The following is a 19,293-nucleotide window of genomic DNA, read 5'->3' as shown; positions in this document are numbered from 1 at the left end:
TGTTGGCTGTCCAGATAGATCTTAGGGATGATCCATGGCTGTCATTTTCTTTCCCAGTAAAGGGTTTAGATTTAAATACAGTTTTCCAAATGGCACAGGTCTGCTGCCACTCATGTAATGGCTCAAGCACAACTTCCTTTCCAGGGTTTTGTGTGGCTCAGGAGCCATCTGTGTTTGTTGCTGAAATGGTAAGAGCTTTGCAACAGTAAAATATTTTACTCAGCCACTACTTCCACCACTAAAAACCAACCAAACAAAAAGAATAGACATCTTAACTTGTTGTGTAGGTCATGATGCAGCGAATTGGTCAAAGATTATTTCTGAGAGGGGGAAAGGTGTGCTGATTACAGTAATTTAAAAGACTTATGAACTTCAATGCTAAAAATTAGAATCTGTGCCTTTGAGGAGATCTATTTGTTCTTGTAATTAGCCTGGTTTAATGGAGTTGACTGAGCTATTTGAGACGTTGTTTCACTGTATTGCACCAAAGCGCTTGAAAGAAGCATCTGAACTGTAGTTTGTAAGTCTGAACAGACCAGCCTTTTCAAATCCTGGCTTTAAAATCCTGGCCTGAAAGAATGTGCTTCAACCAGAGCCAACAAAGATGAGCTGAACACTTGGATGCCAGGAAAAACCCCTCAACAAAACAACCCTGTAATCACTCTTCTAACGTGAAAAGTAAAACTCAATCGAAGCTTCTGTTACTTAAAGTAGATGATAGCGTTTCAGGTAGTGTGAAATATGACCTTCAATTTTTCGTGTCCTTTTTTTCTGGTATGAAAACCCCTCTAAGTCACTCAGGTTCATTTGTCAAGGATACTTGTGGTACCTACTGCACTCTAGTTGTACTAGAATATGATTTGTGTTTTATAGAATCTTTGCCCAGTCCTCAGCAGGACTCCTGGCAGGTCTCATGTGCCCTTCTGCAGGGTGTTTTTTACTGTTTCTAGCAGCCCAGGAGAAATTCCACTTCTACTCTTGTTCTTAATTGGATAAATAGATGTTGATTAAAGAACAGCCTGGATAAATTATATTGGAGAAAAATAGTCTTGCATGGCATCTTAAAAATTGCATTGCATTATGCTTGAGTCGATGGGGCAAGGTTAGATTTAATGCTGTTTTCATTCAGGTGTTGACTCTGGTTCATGGAAGGGTCACCAGTCTAAATATCACATGGCCTGTCAGCAATGACTTCAGCTATTGTGTACTTTTGTCTTCGTTTATTCTAAGCCTAAAATATCTAAATCCTCTGAGAGGTTGAAGTGAAGAATGTTATCACATGACTGAGTTTCTTTTCAAACTGAACCACAGAAAAGCATTTAAGATAAATGGGTCTCAGGTTCTGACAGAGGAAGTGGTTTTAAACTATAGTGCACATCCATGAAATAGGCAGCAGTGTATCATTAGGTTTTGAGTCGTTATTTAAGTCCACTTCAAAAAAGATTTGTTTTAAAAGTGAAGATTAAATCTGAGCCACATCCTCTGTGGGAAGGTATATATATGTATGTATCTACACCTTCAAAGGGAGGAGTGTGTGTGTGTGTGTATATATATATATGTCCTCCCTTTGAAAGAGAGTACCATGAATTTAGGGCTCAAAGTAGTCTCTTAACAATTGTGGCGGTTTATTCTTTGCTGGTTGCGGGGTTTGGGTTTTTTGTTTGTTTTTAAATGGTTTTGTGTTGTTGTAGGGCTTTTTTTCTAGGAATTTAAAGAACACGTGAATGTTCAGTTTGTACAAATAACCAGTGGTGGTTTGCAGTGACCCATTTTGGAAATACATTGCATTTGGCATATGATAGCTTAGGGAAGACAAATGCACGGGAACTCTGTAGTATTTATTCTGAAAGATGTAATCAGCTTAGGCAACCAAATTTGAACAAATGCTCAAGAAAAATGAGCGATTCCCTTAACTGTTATAAAGCAAACTCTCCTATTTTAAGAATGTTGTCTTATTTCAAAGCAATGACATATAGTGTAAACCTTAAACAAAAAAAGGTTTGTAACTGTGAACCCCTGAAGCCATTAGCATGTGAGCTTTTTTATTAACAAGAATTTTGTAGTTCTTGGCATATAAACAGAATTAAAATCTCCATGAAATTGCTTTTAATGTTGCCTTGCCTCAGTGTTAACACCATAGCAGTAGTCACGCACGTGGAACTTAATGGCAGTGTAGAGCTGAATAGCACAAACTGTGAAATGAAAGCAAGGGCTGCTTCACTACTGCTGACTTTTGTATGCATAGTATGAACATATGGTTGAGTGTGGAAGAGAATGAAATATCCTTTATGTTACGGTGGGAATTGCTCTTCATATTTAGAATAATCTACCAATTCTGCACTTTTTTTTTTTTTTTTTTTTTTTCATATCATTAAAGCTTTGTAGAGACAGAATCAAATCTGTGAAACAGGTGAGGCTGTGGCCCTGGTGACACAGCCATTTCACCGAGCTTGTTGTAGCTGCCACCAATTCTCCTTATGAACAGAAATCTTTCAGGATCTTCCCCTGGTCATTGCACCTGAAACCTGGTTTATGAAGACTGAGATACTGTTGAATGTCTTGCTTTGACAGCTCTGAACAAACTGTACTGTGTATAGTAAAGGTGAGACCAAAGCTCTTAGTGAGGATGGTATTTTACTTTTCAGGTTCGCTGGATGATGTACTGGATTGTGTTTGCTCTTTACACAGTTACTGAAACAATAACTGATCTAACAATCTCCTGGTAAGACCCTGCTTTTTATGAACTCTAGAGGAAACTATATTTGTTTCTGATGTTTTTTGATTTGTACTGATGTATTTTGTATAAAGAAGTTGTGCTTGTTGAGTAGCACTTTTTACAGGAAAGGATCTTGATGCATAGATGAACAGCATCTGTTTTCAGGCATGCTGTACACTGCCACTTGAAGTAGAGACTAGAACATTCCAGCTTCCCTGTAGAAACTGAATAGGGGAATGGAACTCTTTAAAGGATGGCCTAGAATTTCTCTGTGCAGGAATATATAATGAAAAGCAAGTATATTAGCTGTTTTCATTTCTTAAATGACAGTAGTCCATAAATCCATAACTCAGTTTTTGTCTAATGTAACTTCTTGTATTTGAAGAATCCTATAAACTAATACAATTGTGGTTTTTGAAAAGGTCTCTTCATAATGATAATTTACTATGCATTTTCTTACTGCAGTTGTTGATTTTGTGCAACCTTTAACTTGTCTGTAGGTTTCCACTGTACTATGAACTGAAGATAGCTTTTGTTATCTGGCTCCTTTCCCCATATACTAGAGGGGCAAGTTTAATCTACAGAAAATTCCTCCACCCACTGCTTTCTTCTAAAGAAAGGGTAAGAAATAACTTCTCAGACTTTTAGTGCCTAATATGGAAACACCATATGCTGAAATAAAAGCTGTTGCTGGATACACTATAAAAGCAGAGCAGCTTGTTACTGTCTTGCCAGGCAGCACGAATTTGGACTAGCAGAGGCAAAAGAACGTGACTCTCCGTGTCTGTAGTTCTGTTTAGCTTGCCTGAGACAATGTCCTGCTTGCTAAGGACAAGAGAGCTTGGTGTTCCCTGCTCTGCTTGATGCACTCTGAGGAGCCCAGCTGAGTGCAAGTGATGCAGCTCGACTTTCTGTTGCAAGCGTGCGTGCAGTAGTGCAGAAGTATGAACGCAGCTTTACTAAAAGCTGTTAATGTTAACATTTTTTTTCCTAACATAAGCTAGGAATAGCACTTATCAGGATGATTGACATCGGGAACGTTTCTTGGTTTGCAAACTGACAAGATAAAAGGAGTGACTTATTACTGAGTTTTAAGGGCTGACCAGTCTGCAACAGTAAATACCCAAACATAAAAATAGCTAGAAGATGATTAGCTTTAGTCAAAGTATGTCAGGGACACAGCTCTGCTTAGCTCTTTTTCAGCATCCTGTTTGGGTGTGTGGAAAGAGCAATTAGCAAAGGTGTGAAGACTGAGAAACCTCAGACTACAGAAAATCGCATTCCTGAAGGTCAGTGCCAGGCTTGGCCTTTATTAGGCAAAGCAGGTCGCTGACAAGATCGCCACCGACCGGAACAGTAAGGTCATCTTGCCCTTCTGAAGGCTGTGCATAAACAACGTGCAGCTTTGTAAGCTGAAGGGATACTTCCCCGTAGTCTGCAAGCTGTTGGGAAGTACCTTGCAGACTTTATCTTCATCTCCAGGCATTTACTAGAGCTGGAGATAAATGTCACGTATTGTCCTTGGTACTGAACTATTTCAAAGCCGTGGCTTTGGAAGGTCTTTGTAAGTCGGCTCTGCCTTGCTAGGGAGCTCGCTGACTTCTTCATGTTTGATGATGTTATTTCTTGAAATGCATGTTATTTCTTGAAAAACTTCTGTCCAACAGGTTAAGCTTACTCTCTGTAAGGAGCTTGTTGCAATGTTTCTGAGCTGTACAAAAGTGATCTGCCTTATCTTGTTGTTTGACCACATATAATCACTTTTTTTTAAATGAGGGAGTTGTACTGAATGAAACATCTGTATACAAAGATATATCCCATTAAATATTTTCTTAATTATTTCTTCTGTCTTCCTTACTGATGGAAAAATAATATTGTGGGATAACTCTCCTCTCTTATGAAGAGCCTTCTAAAATTCCGATGTTTTCTTTTAGGAGATTGATGAGTACATCGTCCAAGCCAAAGAAAGAGGCTATGAGACCATGGTGAATTTTGGAAGGCAAGGGTTGAATTTGGCAGCAACTGCTGCAGTGACAGCAGCTGTAAAGGTAAGTTTCTGCTTCCAGTAATGGCTTTTGAGCTTGATATAGAACAGTGTAATTGTACTGAGGATTTACCACTCTTATATAAAAAGATAAATTCTGCAAGTGTGTTGAAAACCTGGGACACCATTAAAGGCTTGCAGACCTCTCCTCCTCAGGCTATGTTGGTTTGTTTAAGATGGTTTCTTGGATGATGGGGATCAGTTTACTCTAATTCAAAAGGTACCATTCAGTTTTCTGTGCCGGCTTTTAATAAAGATGACCATTGTTTCTTTTCTGTCTCTGTTGTGCTTTCTTGTTGATAAACAAACTTTGTAAAGGATTTCTGGCTTTTCTGCTGTTTTTCTCCAATCAACCTGAGGTAATGCCACATATGAATAAAGGCATGAAAGACTACTACCATGGATAAAAATTATCTTGACACAATTAACCTGTTTGCAACTTGCTGAGTGAATTATTAAATTAATATACTAAGCATAAGCCTGCCTATTGGTGTTTAGCATACATTTGCTTTGCCATGTAGTTTCCATTAAATTATTAAGTAATCTGTCGTTTTTCCCAGATTACTTTCTTACAAAAACTCATCATCTTCAGAGGGCTCTGGGTCTAGGAAGACAAAATACAAGCTTATATGTAAGATTCTAATCAGTTTGTGCATCACTGAAAGGAATATACTTTAAACAATGTGCATCTTACCTAATAGTAATTTAAACAAAAACACACGCAAAAAACAAAGTATAGAGAGGAAAAGGTGTATGTCCAAGTGAAATCACAGATTTTAAGGCAGTCAGGATTAATTTCTTCCTGGGAATAAATGGAACCATTGTGCTCATAGTAACAGCATCGAAAACCTGAACACTGTCAGCAGATAACAGAAATCAGTGTAGAGATCCCTGGCTGTCAAAGCTGAGCATGTACAGCTGGCATTTAGCTTAAATGTCTGGGCTTCTCTGTGCACTGCCTTCGTTACAAATAGACACTTCTAAAAACTACATTTTCACATGCTACCTCCAAAAGCTTTGGAAAAGTAGTCATGCATATCTTGTTTGTTCATTTTCTCTCATTTTAAAGATACATGTGGGTGGTAGCGTTATTAGCTTTTGTTTTTAAGTATGGTCATAATGAGCCTAAAATACTGAGAAAGTGATTAAGTTTGATCACTAGGGTGGTTTTTTTGTTATTCAAATTCTTAATGTTGCCTTGAGACATGAAATAATTTAGAATGTGGTAGAGTGCATCTCCAAAGGAATGAAAGTATCCAGAGTGAAAATAGGTTATTTAAACAAACCCAACAAACAAACACCCAAAGTGCTCTACTGGGAAAAAAAGTTTAATTGCTAAATGCTAAAATGCAAATTCTTTCCATTACAATTTTATTACAGTAAACACCTGTAAGTATTCTTACGCTTTGTTTGTGTTCCTCATGTTCGGCTATGATTGGTTATTTCCTTGTTAGTTTTTAGGGTGTAACAGAAATATTGTAAAATAAATAACACCAATATCTCCTCCCACTTTCTTCTGAAATAATGAATAACTTTTTCTGAAATGTCTGTGTTTAGATTTCATTGCTATTCAGCTGTGACTGGCAAGACGCCTGCTCTATTTGTTAGAACTTGTTAAACATGCTCATGAATATTTGCACAGAATTAGTTCAGTGCAGATCAGATGCTTGGGAAAAACAACCACCACCACAATACCAAAGACCTAAAATAGGCATGATTTTTAAACAGTATGAAAGAGGAGACTCACTGAAAAAACCCCTTTATTTTGGCACGTTAAGCCTCTTGGGTTTGTCATTCCAAAATGCTGAGTGTGCCTGCTCCATGCAAGCAAATGGACACAGTGCACGTGTTCTTGATTTTGTTCCCTGTTTTTTAAGAGCTGACTGCTGCCTCCAGCAGGTGAAAAGATTATCCCTTCCCCAAGAGCTATAGGATTTCAGGAATGGAATTGTAGTAGTGGGATCAGTCTTGATGGGAAAGAGGACACACTTTCATCACTGTTTGTTTTTTTTTTCCACACGTGCTTATTCTGTCATAGCAGATCTCAAATTAGGAGAGGGGAAGCGGCTAAACATGTGTGCAGGATTAAACCTATGTCAAAAGACACTGAAGTGTCCAAGAAAACTGCTTATGCTGACTTCAGGAGGGTGCTAAAAATGGCTTGGAAACTTGCTGAAATGTTTTGAATATTAAATGTGAGAGAGAGTGATTTTCTTCAAGTGTTGTCAAAGGAGTAGGGGATTACCATTAAAAGACTTGTTGGCTCTGTTGGGGAGGCTGGAGCAGCCAGCCAGGTCTGTCTACTGAAATTTGACATAGATTTAAACCTGCTCCCCTGTAGTTCAATTTGAATGTATTTGGTGGGAGTAGTGGCTTATATCTTACATTCTTATACTTGATATTTTTAGCTGGTACTGGTTAGCCACTGTTCATATAAAATGTAAAGTCTCAAAACCTGCTAAATAGCATACATTAGCAAAATAAATAGTGTTTAATTAGTATGTCAGAAAACAGATCTTTGTGAAGTCCTGATTTCAGGAGGTTTAGAAATGAAAGAGTCTGTGCTGAATTTTTATACGCTGAATGCAACTTTTATTAGTAAAAGAATCAGAGACAAGATGCCTCATTAGCTCAAGTAGTTCACGGTTTTTGGGAAATTATATCCACAACACTTAGGTTCGAATGATACATCTCATACTTTGATGCATTTTCAGGTCTTCTGAGATGATGCTTACTTCTATGTTTCAGTTTTTGCCAACCCATGAATTCAGGTTTCTTGAGCTACTAGTGAAAACTGGTGTCTTCTATCACTATGAGCAGGGGGACTGCTAATTACACTGTGAAATACTCGGTCCCTCTTTATGAGGTCACACAAATAGTGTTAATTTGTAAAGTGTGGTGGTGGTGATAATGTTTTGAGGGCTGTGTTTTCTGAATGCCTTCTAGTCCTGCTGAATCTCCTGCCTTTTTGCTGATGGAGTATTCTTCTCCTGGCCTTGCTCACACTTCCCCTTGTCCCCACTCGGGACACGGCGGAGGAAGGAGGTTGAAATCTTGCAGCCAGCTGTGGCACACAGCCAGTATCGCGGTGGGGAGCAATGCTGCTTTCATCCTCCTCCCTGCTGGGGCTGCCTGGCATGCTGCAGAGGTTATTCACGGGCCAGCAGTCCCTCTCCAGGCTGAGAGGGAACAGAAGTCGTTCCCTGTCAGCTTGGATGGGATCAGGGACACAACAGCTGAGAATGTGGGTGCTGCGTGCTGCCGAGTCCATTGGGAACGTGTCCAAGGAAGGCAGGCAGCTTCAGTCAGTGACCCTGGCCACGGAGGGCTGCAAGTCCAATTTAAACAACAGAGTTCCTGAGGCAGACTTTGTGGTGTTTGTTTACAACTTCCCCGGGTTAAGCGTACAGGCTGTAAAAGTACGTGCTCAATAAAAGAATAGAAAATGGTGTTTCATATACGAGGGTCAGCTGATGAGACTGCCTACTAATAGCTTACTAGAGGCTGAGTGGTCTTGAAAGGAGACCCTTAAATAGGCTATATTTATTTTTTAGAAACATATTAACATTTTAATTGGTGTTTCACATTGGTCACTGCTAGTGAATGTGGACTCCAAAAAACTTTTAGTATGTTTTAGGAAATGCTGTTGAATAATGAAGAAAAATCATCCTTTAAGACTTGCATTTTGTTGAAGACCACACACAGCCTTCACAGTTGGTCTCTCTTCAGTGTTTGCCTACATAGAAATTTTAGTGCTGAAGTTGTGTGATTAATTCTTTTCTTCCCCTGGCATTGTAATTGTAAATGTATGTGTCTCAATCTTTTGTGCTGTAATTTAGCCCCCGGCCTCTGGGCAGAGTGCAGCCTGATGTGCTCCTTCCTTACTGCCAGGAGCTATTGATGTAATGGGCCACCACTGGTAACTGCTCTGCCATCTTCTCCTGAGCAGCATCTTGTGCTGTGCATATCTGGGGAGAGCTGATGGCTGCTGCCACCTCCATGGCACGGCAGTGAAAGCAGGAGATCCTCTTGAGCTCCACCTACAACCCAATTGCTCTGCTTTCAGTTTTTAGGGCAAAAGTGTTGCTTTCAAGCAGAACTCTTTGACCTTTCAAACAAAATATCAAAGCTGTTAAAGCATTATAATTCTAAGTGAGACTGTTACTCTCACATTTCCTGCAGTAGAGGGTATTTAATCTCATTTTTCCTGCAGTAGGAAGGAAGGAATTTAATATTTTTCAGCCAGACTTTCATCCTGAGCTGATAGTAATCCAGATCTTCACAGAATGCTTTGTCTCAGCAGAAAGCAATTAACTGCTGCTTTTGGGCATGGGGGTGGAAGAATCTTCTTCAGTCTTAAATGCAGTGTGGGCACAGTGATACGCACACTCCCACAGAACACCTTGAGATTTGTCCTTCAGCCTATGCAATGGAGTTCAAGTAGAAATCATCGTTGGTTTGGCTAGCCTGGCTGTTCCCAGGGCTGGGAGAGAGACTGGGGGCACTGTAGGGAGTACCTAGGAGTAGTGTGATGTGTGATGGGGACTGTCCAGCGCAGCAGTGGTGCTGTGACTCCCATTCCTGCTCTGGCTCTCAGGCATGTGTGCTGCATCTTTGTTTGTGTATATATCCTTTCAAACTTCTTCATGTTTTCTGTGTGTAACTTGAGTAAAACTTTCCATCTTGGCAAGTAGTTCTGGAACGAAGGGCCCATTGTATAAAGGCCTTATGTCCTCCCTGAGTGAGGCAGTGCTCCACAGGAGCTCCAGCTCAACCGTGCAGTTTGGTTAAGGGCACAATGTTATTTTATGGCACATACTTGACTTTTTTCCCCTTTGAAAAACAAAATTCTGTATCCAAAAGCTGCGCTGGAAAATAGGTCTGAATGTTCCTAGCTTGGATCTAGTCCTCTATCTACAGTGGAATAAGAAATACAGGCTTGTAATGTGAATTCTTAGTATGTTAGTTGTTGCAATCTTAATTGCATTATTCTATATGATTTCCAAATGTCTTTTTGTAATATATCACATGATATATTACTTACTGGGCAACTAAACAAGTGTCTTTCTGTGCTTCTGCTGCTGGCCAAAATCAGCTTCTGTTACTATTTTAAGTAGACTCTGTTCACACTTAGTGAGTGAAATTGTGCTGAACTTGCATGGATTCTGCTGAGAACCAGCTAGGTCCATTTTAGATATTCACCAGTGTTGAGTGACTGAGGGTTGAGTCCTGTTCAACCCCTTTAAGCATTGGACACAGACTGATGAGCAGTCTTGTGTGTTATAGCAGAGTAACATTTACTGTGAGCTGTTACTTATCAAAAGAAGCTGTTCTTTCTCCAGTTTCTTCTTCATGTCCTAGCAGCTGATGAAGTCCTCAGGCATAGCTGGTTCCTAATGTAGTTTAGTTTTTGAGAACGGAGTAATCCTACAAGTATGTAGGAAGAGATGGAAAAGTTAAGGCTTCTTCTTCCTCTCTCAGAAGAAACCTTTTCTTTGTTATTGTTTGGTGACAATGTGTGGATGGTGGGGTAAGAATTATAATAAGTTTGTTGTGGTTGAGTAGCACACTGTCCACTGTGTTAATTTTGTATGCTGTACTAATAACTAATCATTAGAAAGTTAATATTAGGTTTCAGTCACTTTTCCCCCTGCCCTTTGGTACCCAGGCAGAATTAAGGAGCTTTCATATAACTGTCTTTTTGCTTTACATGGGTGTTTTTAACATGGAACAATTCAGTGTGCTGGTCTACAACTGCAAACAGTTTTCATGAGAGTGGGAACAAATGGCTGTGGCCAGCAGAGCCAGAATTGCCTTTTCCTGGTGCTGTTGCAGAGAAAGGTGTATGGAATTGTACCCAGGTTTCTGCTCCTGCTAGCTAACATGCTGGTCAAATGAAGAATTTTACTTAAAAGCTTCATTTGTAAGAATGAAACGAGGTCTTTAATGCTTGAAGTGGAATTCATGCATGGGCTTTTCAACCTTTCCCTGAAATGGTTATTTTTTGCCTTATGCCAGAGAGGGAAGAATTAAGTGCTGTTTTAACGTGACTTTGAGTACTTGTTCTCATGGTCTCCATTCTTTTAGTTGCTTATGCAGTAAATTAATCTTTAATGCTTTAATAATAACATCATCTGATGTAAGATGAAAGAGCTGCTGGATGACCTTTGTTTCCAGCAGAGAAATTTCCATACGTTCCATATAGAGAAGAAGTGAAGACAATTGGAGAAGGAATACCTAATGTTCCTATGTGGTTAACTATTCTCCTGTGTAGCATTAGATTTTGTGTTGGTATGATGTCAGTAAAGCTATATTAGTAAGAGGACCTGCTAGCCTGGAGTCCAGGCAGGACCTCTTTGGTTTGTGGTTTCAAGTTTCTGTCAACTGGAGCTGCATTTGTAGTGCTGCCAGTTTCTCAGTTGAGTTAATGTTACTGAGTGTATTTTTAACACTTTTCTCCTTAACCTTATTCAAATTTGTAGAGAATAAAATATGAAATAGCAGAAAACTCTCTTCAACCATACTCTTTAATGTGCAAGTGTTACTGTCATGGCACCTTGAACTGCCATGTTTGAAGTGAACATTTCTGATGTGTGTTTCTTTTAAACACTTGCCCTCGCTCAAGAGGTCTTTATTAGCTCAGATTAAAGGAGTGAAACGCAGCATTTGTAATTAAGCTGCTAGCTTGTGTAACTTTGTCAGCTGGGAGCAATGCCCAGTTAAGTGTGGGTAAAAGCAATACCTAAATCAAATGTAAAGCAACTGCATGTGTATGTTCAGTGTGTTTTGTTGTGCAGCAAGGAAGCACGGGCTTAAACATCTTAACCCAAGCTGAGCAGCAAAGCTAAACCTCTGCCTGGCTTCCAAAGGTACTGTTGTTGTATTTCAGAGCCAAGGTGCAATAACTGAGAAACTGAGAAGTTTCAGTATGCATGATTTGACTACTATACAAGGAGATGAGCCTGTTGGACAGAGACCTTATCAGACATTGCCAGAAGCTAAAAAGAAAACCAGAGCCTCTGCAAGTGAATCCTCAGGTATGTATATATATTTTTTTTCCTGCCTAAAAGAACAATTCACCCAAAGCAAAAGTGGAAGAGCAGAAATACATTTACCCTGTTTCCAAATGGAAAAGGCCTCAAAGAATTCCAGTCCACTTAAACAGAGTACACTCAAGCAAAATAAATTATGGCAGTTAAGAAATCCTTCCTGAATTACTTTCTTCTCACATCCATTCTCAGTGTAATCATAATGTATTCATTACTCCTGTCCTTGCCAATTGACAAGAATTTATTACCAAAGTAAAACTTAATTGGAAGTCAAACATTATGTGATTAAGTGATGTTTCTGTGACAAATGTACGAGAAGTTAAACATGAAAACATATGGAAGCTCATAAATAGAAGAGAAAATTAATAGAAATTAATTCACCAGTTTTGTAGTAATAGATTAAAATGTAAAATGGTGATGGGAATGATAACGGCATCAAGTTGTCATAATGGACATTATGACATTAACACTCAGAAGATGGTGTGTGGTGACCAATAAATGCGTTTGTTCAGAGATACTATTATTTCATTATTATATTACATGCACTGTTATTGCCATCATCACTTTGCTCTTGAGCTTGTGGTGCTTGAAGGAGGGTTTTGCTGGAAATCTGGGAACTACACCTTTTTAAATAGCAAGGCTACGATGTAAAGCTGTTGTTTCCCACAAAAGAAGTAGGTCTGGGCTCATTCTTTCCACCTAAGCTTGTCCTTCCTTCTCATCTCTCTCTTTTGGGGAGGGGTAGTGTTTGTGGGGTCCAAGGAATTCCATGAATAGTGTGGTAGCCCATTCTAAGGAATAGATGGCCAGCTGAAGGGGCCTAAGCTGAATTGCACATTGTTTCCAGAAGGGATCCTGTGCAGGGCTGGAGCTTCTGGCAGCAGAGAAAGCCAAGAATTCACAAAGAGCTGCACTCGAGATGATGTCACTGCAGCTGTTGTGCAGGGTCTGTTCCTCACGAAGACAGCATTACTTACCTATCTGAAATAGCTTGAAAATGCTCTAAATTTAATTACTTTTTAAAATGCTTCAGTTTATATTTATATAAATAATCACTGATTGTGAGATTCAATCTCAGATGTCAAAAAGCTTTCTTACAGTCACTTGAACTTATTTAACTGCTTCTGCTCCTGGTCTCATATCTGGCATACACCTCTCATGGTTCCTTTGAATTTTCTTCAACATATAGGAACTTTAAAAAGATCAAAAGTACACACAGATTTAGGAACACTGTGTAGTAATATTCTGTTGTGTTTAGCAGGTTTTTTTTTTTTTTTTTGTGGTCTGAGCTTGGTGTTCTGTACAAATTGCTTGAAAAAGCCTAGTTGTAGGACATGGATGATGGGAGGATGCTGAGCTGGCAGCATGCTTGCTGTGAAAAAGGTGGATGGGATGTTCATGCATCAGGTGTTACAGACACAGATAAGGAAGTATTGGTGTCACTGCAAACAGTGCTCCTCTGAAACAGAGAAACAGGTATGATTCAAATCTTTTGTATTGGAAAAGATTAATTGAAACTGTACTGGAAGCAGAGACGTGTTGCCTCTAAAATGGCAGAAGAGGATGACAGAATGTCTGCCTCAAGTAGCTGTGCAATAGATGATGTGGTTCTAATTTCTTGGGGAAAAAAAACTGAGGAAAAAATTAGCTAAGCCTAAATAAAATATTGGCTTAAGATGAAATGTACCCAGGTCATTGATAAAGTTTTGTTTGGAGTCTAAAAGGTGTTCCTGAGTGTTACAGCCTGTAGATTGTGGGATAAAACGAGAGTTTGGCAGGGGAAGGAACCAGACTGGATTTGGGAGCTTTGTGATAGGTCTGTGATGGGGATTTGGGGCTGTTGGACCCCAAGGAGCTTTTGGGGTTGTGTTTTTAAGCAGTTTGTGCCCTCTAGCGAGAGTCTTAGGTAATAACCTTGGTCCTGGAGTTTGCAGGATATTAACAACCCTTAGCAGTACTTTGGTGCGTTACCGATATGGAAAAAGCTTTGGTATTAAAAATGCAGAATGCTGAGAGTATGAAGAAAGATCCCATGAATGAGAGTCATGGAATGGTTTGTACTGGAAGGGACCTTTAAAGGTTTATGTAAGTGTAACCTCCCTCTCCTGTGGATTGTGTCCAGAAATCTTAAGTACTTCTTAGATGACCACTAAGGATTTTGCAGTTCGGTGTAAAGCAGGAGATGTCAGCAGACTTGTGGTTTCAGTTTTGGCAGCTGAGGAATCACTGCATTACATACCTGTGGAACCAAGTGGCAGGATTAGAGGTACCAACCTTGTGGCAGAGTAGATGTTTGTTTCGAAATAAGCACATCATTTAAACATGAAAGTCGTGGCTTTCTTAGAAATCAAAAAGCTACAGCTACTTTTCTTTTTAAATAATTTTTTTAAAAGGTTACAAAACTCCCCTGGAAAAAAATCCTGGGGATGACAAAACAGATGAAGAGATGGAGGGGACACATTCAGAGGATGAAATGTTTGCTCAGAGAGGCCTTCGAAGAACTCAGAGTATGAAATCTGTGAAAACTATTAAAGGCCGTAAAGAGGCAAGTATAATCCTGGTTAATGGGGTTTGTTTTTTCAGTGTGTGTTGGCGATTTTCACAGTGCGGAAGTTAATTTTTCTTTTTAATCTTGGAGAAGTTGTCAACAATAACTGGGGAAGGAAGTATGTGATAACAATATCTGAGTTTGGAGCTTTTGTAGTTTGGAGTGTTTAGGGGAAATACATCAATGAAATGAACAAAGCAAGGAGCAAGGGAGAGGAGATGAAACAGGCTCTGTGCTTGTGATGCTAATTCTGGCACCACCAAGCCCAGTTTCAGGAACTGGTCACCTTGAAAGGGGTATGGATAGCAATACTATCATCTGCATGTTGTGCACACTTAAACATTTGCTGTTTAATAGATAAAGAATATTCAGAATTTTTTAGTCCCCATGGATACACAGCCTGACTGTGATCTGCAAAGAGAAGATCCTAGTTAGTATTCAGTGCACTTTATATGTACACGCATCACAAAATTTAAAGATACTTCAGGATAAATCTCTGTGGAGTCTCAAAAGGTTCTGGGTCATTCCAGGAAAACAGTTGATACTTAACTCTTTGTGCCCAATTCTGTTGAAACTTCATCTTATTCAGTCATAGGTAGATTCTCTTAGTGAAACTGGGGTGTCCAAAGCACATTGAAAGGTTTTGCTAAATAGGATTAGTGCGGAGGTGAATCTTATTTCTGCTTGGTGTGACTCAGCTCCTTGTTATAATTTTATTTTTCCCCTCAGATACGATATGGATCACTGAAATACAGAGTAAAGAAGAGACCCGCTGTATACTTTTAAGCGTCCTGCACAATGCCTGCAAGAGAAACTGCTGTACTATAATGACTTGAATTCAAGTGTTAAAGATCTGTGTACAATTCCTAGAATGAGTCTGTATGAACAGATATGGTAGGACTTGGTTTTGTGAGCCCAAGTGATCTTACTCTATTTTTCTATAATTACTTATTGTTTAGATTTAAATCTGGATGAGTTACAGCATGAATTTCAGCATTCCTTAAACAGGAGTTAAATGAGTAATAGGAAATACTCTTTTGCCAGAGGTATTGGACAGATTGAAATAATTGCAACTCCAGTTGAATTAGCAGAAGCGGTAAGTATCTAGAGCTTGTGAAAATTGAACCATAATGTCCCCAAGTTTACACTGAAAGAGAAATATACTTGAAATATTCTTCTGAACTACAGTTCCTGAAAAGGCCTTTGTGTAACTTTTAAATGTACAGTTTAAAGGACAATGGATGATGGTGGGAAAGAAAAAGGAAAGATGAGTTAGGTAGGATGCATCCTTAACATAATCATCTTGCATCATATTGCCAAGCTTAGCAAACTGGGGTACATTTAGCACTTTATGCAAAACTGTATGGTTTTGCACACTCTTAATGATTTACAACTGCACATGTCATTTTAGTGACTTGCTAGATAGGTTAGAGTTACATTTTGAATGCCAGCAGTTCTTGTATTTCATGATCTTTTAAAAATTTATCTCTATTCCTTAAATACACTTAGGATGCTGTAGATACTTGCTACTACCAATATTATCAGGTGCCTTTTTATGTATTATAGGGCTGTGTGGGTTTTGTCTGTGTGGGGTTTTTTTTTGAGTTTTGGGTTTGTTTTTTTGTTTGTTTGGTTTTTTTGTTTTGTTTTGTTTTTTTGCTTGTGGGGTTGTTTTGTTTGTGTGTTTTCCTCCATCTAAAGAGATGTAACATGATTTCAGTCAGTTTTTGGTTAAAATGGTGGTAAGTAAAACTTGTAGCAATTCCAGTGATACGCCTCAGGGATCTGATCAGCCCACGAGCTGAGTGTTAAAGTCATGCTGCCATAAAGGCATGTATGATAGGTTAGTCAGGTCCTGGTTTAGTTTTGCCCTACGTTGCTTTAAGAACCAATATATTTATATTTATATATGTGCTTTAGAACATGTATGAGTGTATATTTCATACCGTATGTGGATTCTACAATGGTCTGTGTAGTACTTTTTTTATTGCTAAAGTTATTACTAAAATATTTGCATATAAATAGCTTCTTCTAAGAATCTAGTTGATTTAGTCAGTCATTTTATAACCTAGAGTCCCATGGCATATCTGCACAGAGATTAATTTTGAAATGTCTTTCAACACAGTGACTTGTCAAAATTACTTTTTTAGGTCACCTTCGGTACTGTTTTCTGCAGTTCTGAGAATTAGGCTGATTTCAGTTTTCTGTGTGTCTATATTTCTACTGTGGATTCAGGGCTAAACCACTCACTTTTTGCAGATAGCATTTTATTATGTACCTTTGGGACACTCTTCCCTCAAAGAGAAAATGGCATGGATTCCTCTTCTCCTTGGATCTCTGACTTCAATCCTTAGACCTTCCCCCAGCTATTGACAGTCATCTGCAAATCTACTGCAGAGATTTAAAATATATTCCTGAGTCTTGGACGTGCTGCAGCTCTTTTTTTGTTAGAGCCATGGCAAGTCACTGCTGGTGGGCACCTGATGGTCTGCAGCATGCGCTGGCATTCAGAGCAGGCTTCTGCACACTCAGGCCAGGGTTTGAATTCTCTGGGTATGAATGCAGCTGGTCTGTGTTGCTGGTGGTCCTCCCTGGCTGTGCTCAAATGCAGCAGCACTTTCAGCCTCTCTGAGGAACCTCAGTGCTTTAGTGATAAGTCCCAGCAGGCCATGTGTGATTAAAAGGCTGAAGTTGTAACACTGAACTCAGAAACACAGTTTGATACCAGCAGAGAGGAAGGCTGCTCTCTCCCAAATGAGTACAGTGCAAAAATCCCATCCCCTGACCAAAACTGTACCTTGTTATCCAGCTTTTCTAAGGGATGGTCACCAAAGCAACCTCCCTGGGAGCCAGGGGCTTCTGCCCCAGGGATGTTTGTGCTTCTCATGTTTCCCTGAGGCTTGTCTCTGTGTTAAGACATTAAGGAACTCAAAGCTCTTGTATTTGCAATGCCACTCCTCTCTGAATAGCAGACTAACCTGGCCTGGGATGGAATCTTTAAATCTTACTGTACAGTTGAGCACTTGCTGACAGATTTTGCTTATTTTACCAGGAAGCATGGCAAAAAAATATCATCTTTCTATAAATCATAATCCTGCATGAAGGAGTAGGGTAAGCAGTTTTTGTCAGAATTACAGTCCCTGTTACAGGTTCATGTAGATCCTGTTTTGGGGGTTGTTTTTAACACATTTCTAGGGCTAGAGATCATTGGAGTATTTTAGGCTCTACCACACTCCTGTCAGGAAGTCGTTCTATGTGTCTCTGAGTACCTGAGGCTGTAACTTCTGGCAGACTTAACTTGCTAACTCAGTAGTGATAAAGGCTAAATAAATCCTCCTCTTTCTGGAACTTGCATGGAATTAGAAAAGCTGGCAGTGTTTTCATATTCATTACTCTTTGCATATAAATGTACTTCTGTTCTTTCAGATAACTTTTACAAGATCAAACCTTCAACGTTTTCCTAGCTGTTGTCTTCAGTCTATTAGCCAACTATAAAAATATTTTCTTGCCAGCCTGATTTTGATCTTTGAATTCATCCTCAAACTGGTTCACTGGATTATCTTCATTTTTTTCTTCTTACTGTTCATTGTTATCTGATTCTTATCAGGGCACAATGGCATGATTAGCTTTCATCACAGTGATTCATAGTTTTCTCTCCTTGTGGAGTTTAGTTTAGTTTGGTTTTGAAACACTACAGTATTTTAACTTTGGTTACAGGGAATTTTCAAACTTTTCTTGCCTTAGCAACTGCAGAAGTCACCTGTCTAGCTCTTGGCAGGAAACTTCTTGAAAAAAAAAAAGTTAAAATTTTATGTTTAACATACTTTTTGTATTTGGAATGTAAAATGTAGTTCATGTCAAATTATCTAATCTTCTGAACAAAGTGTTTCCTGAAAATTGACTGACTGCCACCAACAGGACTACTAACGTAGTTTAACAAAGACTTGGGGTTTAAAAGTGCATTAGAAGAGAATATGTATTTCCATTTAAATCATATCAAGGTTTCACGCCTTTCCAAAATACATTTGAACTGACTCAGCTCTTTTAGCAAGAGCCTACTGGACTTGTTAAAATACTCAGTCTGAGATGAAGATTAAATTGGTGGCCTCAGCTGCAAATAAGCTTAGGCTGGACTTTGATTACAATGTAATTGCCAATATTGCTAATTCCTTTGGTATGTGGAAATAACCAAATAATATCCAACATACATTTTGCAAGCTATAATGAATTTTAAAATAGATGAACCTTGGTAAAAGAGAATGGTGGAGAAAATGCTGGACACATTCAACGTGCTGTTCATGACAAAAATGTGTTTTATTTTTGGTGTTGCTTTTATTAATGGGAAGTTGGTATTTTAAAGTATTTTTTCTACAAAACTGTGTGTGCAAGGGCAATACTTTAACATTTTTCAATAACTTGTATTTTTAAACACTACAAACCAGAGAATATACATTTGGACTGAAGGTAGTAGCTTTAAAAAATGCAATGTAAGCTTTAATTTTTATATTGTAATAATAACTTACTGTCAACCTGTTTACATATTTGTAGGATGGAAACTTCATTATGCATTGACTTATCTTGATGCTGTCTTTAATAAATGCTGCTTTGAGCAAGATGCAGTGGATATTTTATTACCTGAATTACTATTAACAAGTTAGTCACTATGTAATCTGTATTGTTACTTATTGTAATGGTTCAAGCACAAGAGCAACCTATCTGAACTTTGGAGAGACTTCTAAAACTCTTTGAAGTATGACTAAACTGCCCTTGAGGTTCTGCCATGAAGTCTGAAGCTGATTTAGGCTGAAATGAAATGAACCCTGCCAAAGGTAACTTGAACACGCTATGGCTGCTTTGGTTAGTGTTTGGTTCAGAGTAAATTAAAATTGAGCTGTTTGGTATCCCAAGAGTGTAACTTCCTGTGGAACTGTTGGAC

The 19,293-nt window shown here is 38.8% G+C and overlaps 1 protein-coding gene across 1 annotated transcript in view; it reads left to right on the top strand.

Moving 5' to 3' along the window:
- Positions 1-18,972, top strand: part of REEP3 (receptor accessory protein 3) — a 38,039-nt gene extending 19,067 nt beyond the window's left edge. The window contains exons 3-8 of the mRNA XM_040070568.1: positions 2,646-2,722; positions 3,217-3,337; positions 4,651-4,764; positions 11,650-11,797; positions 14,203-14,354; positions 15,087-18,972. Of these exons, the coding sequence (XP_039926502.1) occupies positions 2,646-2,722; positions 3,217-3,337; positions 4,651-4,764; positions 11,650-11,797; positions 14,203-14,354; positions 15,087-15,143 (669 nt within the window). The 3' untranslated portion in view covers positions 15,144-18,972. The remainder of the gene's footprint in view (positions 1-2,645; positions 2,723-3,216; positions 3,338-4,650; positions 4,765-11,649; positions 11,798-14,202; positions 14,355-15,086) is intronic.
- The last annotated feature ends 321 nt before the right edge of the window (positions 18,973-19,293 follow it).

This window comes from Hirundo rustica, chromosome 8 (genome assembly GCF_015227805.2).
Source record: "Hirundo rustica isolate bHirRus1 chromosome 8, bHirRus1.pri.v3, whole genome shotgun sequence".
Classification (NCBI taxonomy): domain Eukaryota; kingdom Metazoa; phylum Chordata; class Aves; order Passeriformes; family Hirundinidae; genus Hirundo; species Hirundo rustica.
The sequence above is the reverse complement of the archived record's forward strand: the minus strand, read 5'-3'. Positions and strand labels throughout refer to the sequence as shown.